We start from the raw sequence: 887 nt of genomic DNA on the forward strand, positions 1-887 counted from the left end.
AACAGCTTCACCAACCAGCTCTACTTTTGGCTCTGCTGCTGCTGCTGCTGCTGCTGCTGCTGCTGCTGCACCCTGCTGCTGCTGCTCCTGCTGCTGCTGCTGCTGCTGCTGGTTGTCGTGTCTCCATACCTGCAGCAGCAGCTTGTTTTTATCTGCTGCTGCTGTTTGGGGTTTTGTTAGGGGGGGGAGACAAACATCTGCTTCGAGTGTACACTCCTCTACCCAGTAGTTTTCATCTTTTGCTGCTGCTGCTGCTGCTGCTGCTGTTGCTGCTGTTGCTGTTGCTGCTGCTGCTGCTGCTGCTGGCTGCTGCTGCTGCTTCTTCTTAGACTGCATTGCTGCAGCAGCAGCAAACCAAGGAGTTGTGAATGAAGGCAGGCAGAGATTCACTTGCTGCTGTTGCTGCTGCTGCTGCTGTTGCTGCTGCTGCTGTTGCTGCTGCTGCTGTTGCTGCTGCTGCTGTTGCTGCTTGTCGCTGTGCGCTGCCAAGCTGTGGCACTGTCTGGTGATGAACCCACAACAGCCTCCCCTTCCTGATGTAGCTGCTGTTGCTGCTGCTGCTGCTGTTGCTGCTGTTGCTGCTGCTGCTGCTGCTGCTATTGCTGCTGCACTGCTGCAACGCTGCAGGATGAATGTAGACATCGAAGCCTCTCGCAGAGACGCCAGGCGGTAGTTGCTGCTGCTGCTGCTGTTGCTGCTGCTGCTGCTGCTGTTGCTGCTGTTGCTGTTGCTGCTGCTGTTGCTGCTGCTGTCCCCTCGTCAGCAGCAGCAGCAGCAGAGTATCTGTGGGGTTTCTGAATCGTGCTGCTGCTGCTGCTGCTATACCCGAGTGCCGCTGCAGCCGCTGCAGCAGCAGCAAGAGCTCCTCCTGCAGTGTCTGCTGCTGC

General features: G+C 57.5%; 1 protein-coding gene across 1 annotated transcript in view; it reads right to left on the bottom strand.

Annotated features, from left to right (window-relative positions):
• Window positions 1-642, bottom strand: part of EMH_0056530 (IQ calmodulin-binding motif domain-containing protein, putative) — a gene marked incomplete at both ends in the record, with an annotated part of 5,874 nt that extends 5,232 nt beyond the window's left edge. The window contains one exon of the mRNA XM_013497367.1: window positions 16-642. Coding sequence (XP_013352821.1) covers window positions 16-642 — 627 coding nt within the window. The remainder of the gene's footprint in view (window positions 1-15) is intronic.
• Between the last annotated feature and the right edge of the window lie 245 nt (window positions 643-887).

Source organism: Eimeria mitis, genomic scaffold (genome assembly GCF_000499745.2).
Source record: "Eimeria mitis Houghton genomic scaffold, Emh_scaff2630, whole genome shotgun sequence".
Taxonomy (NCBI): Eukaryota; Apicomplexa; class Conoidasida; order Eucoccidiorida; family Eimeriidae; genus Eimeria; species Eimeria mitis.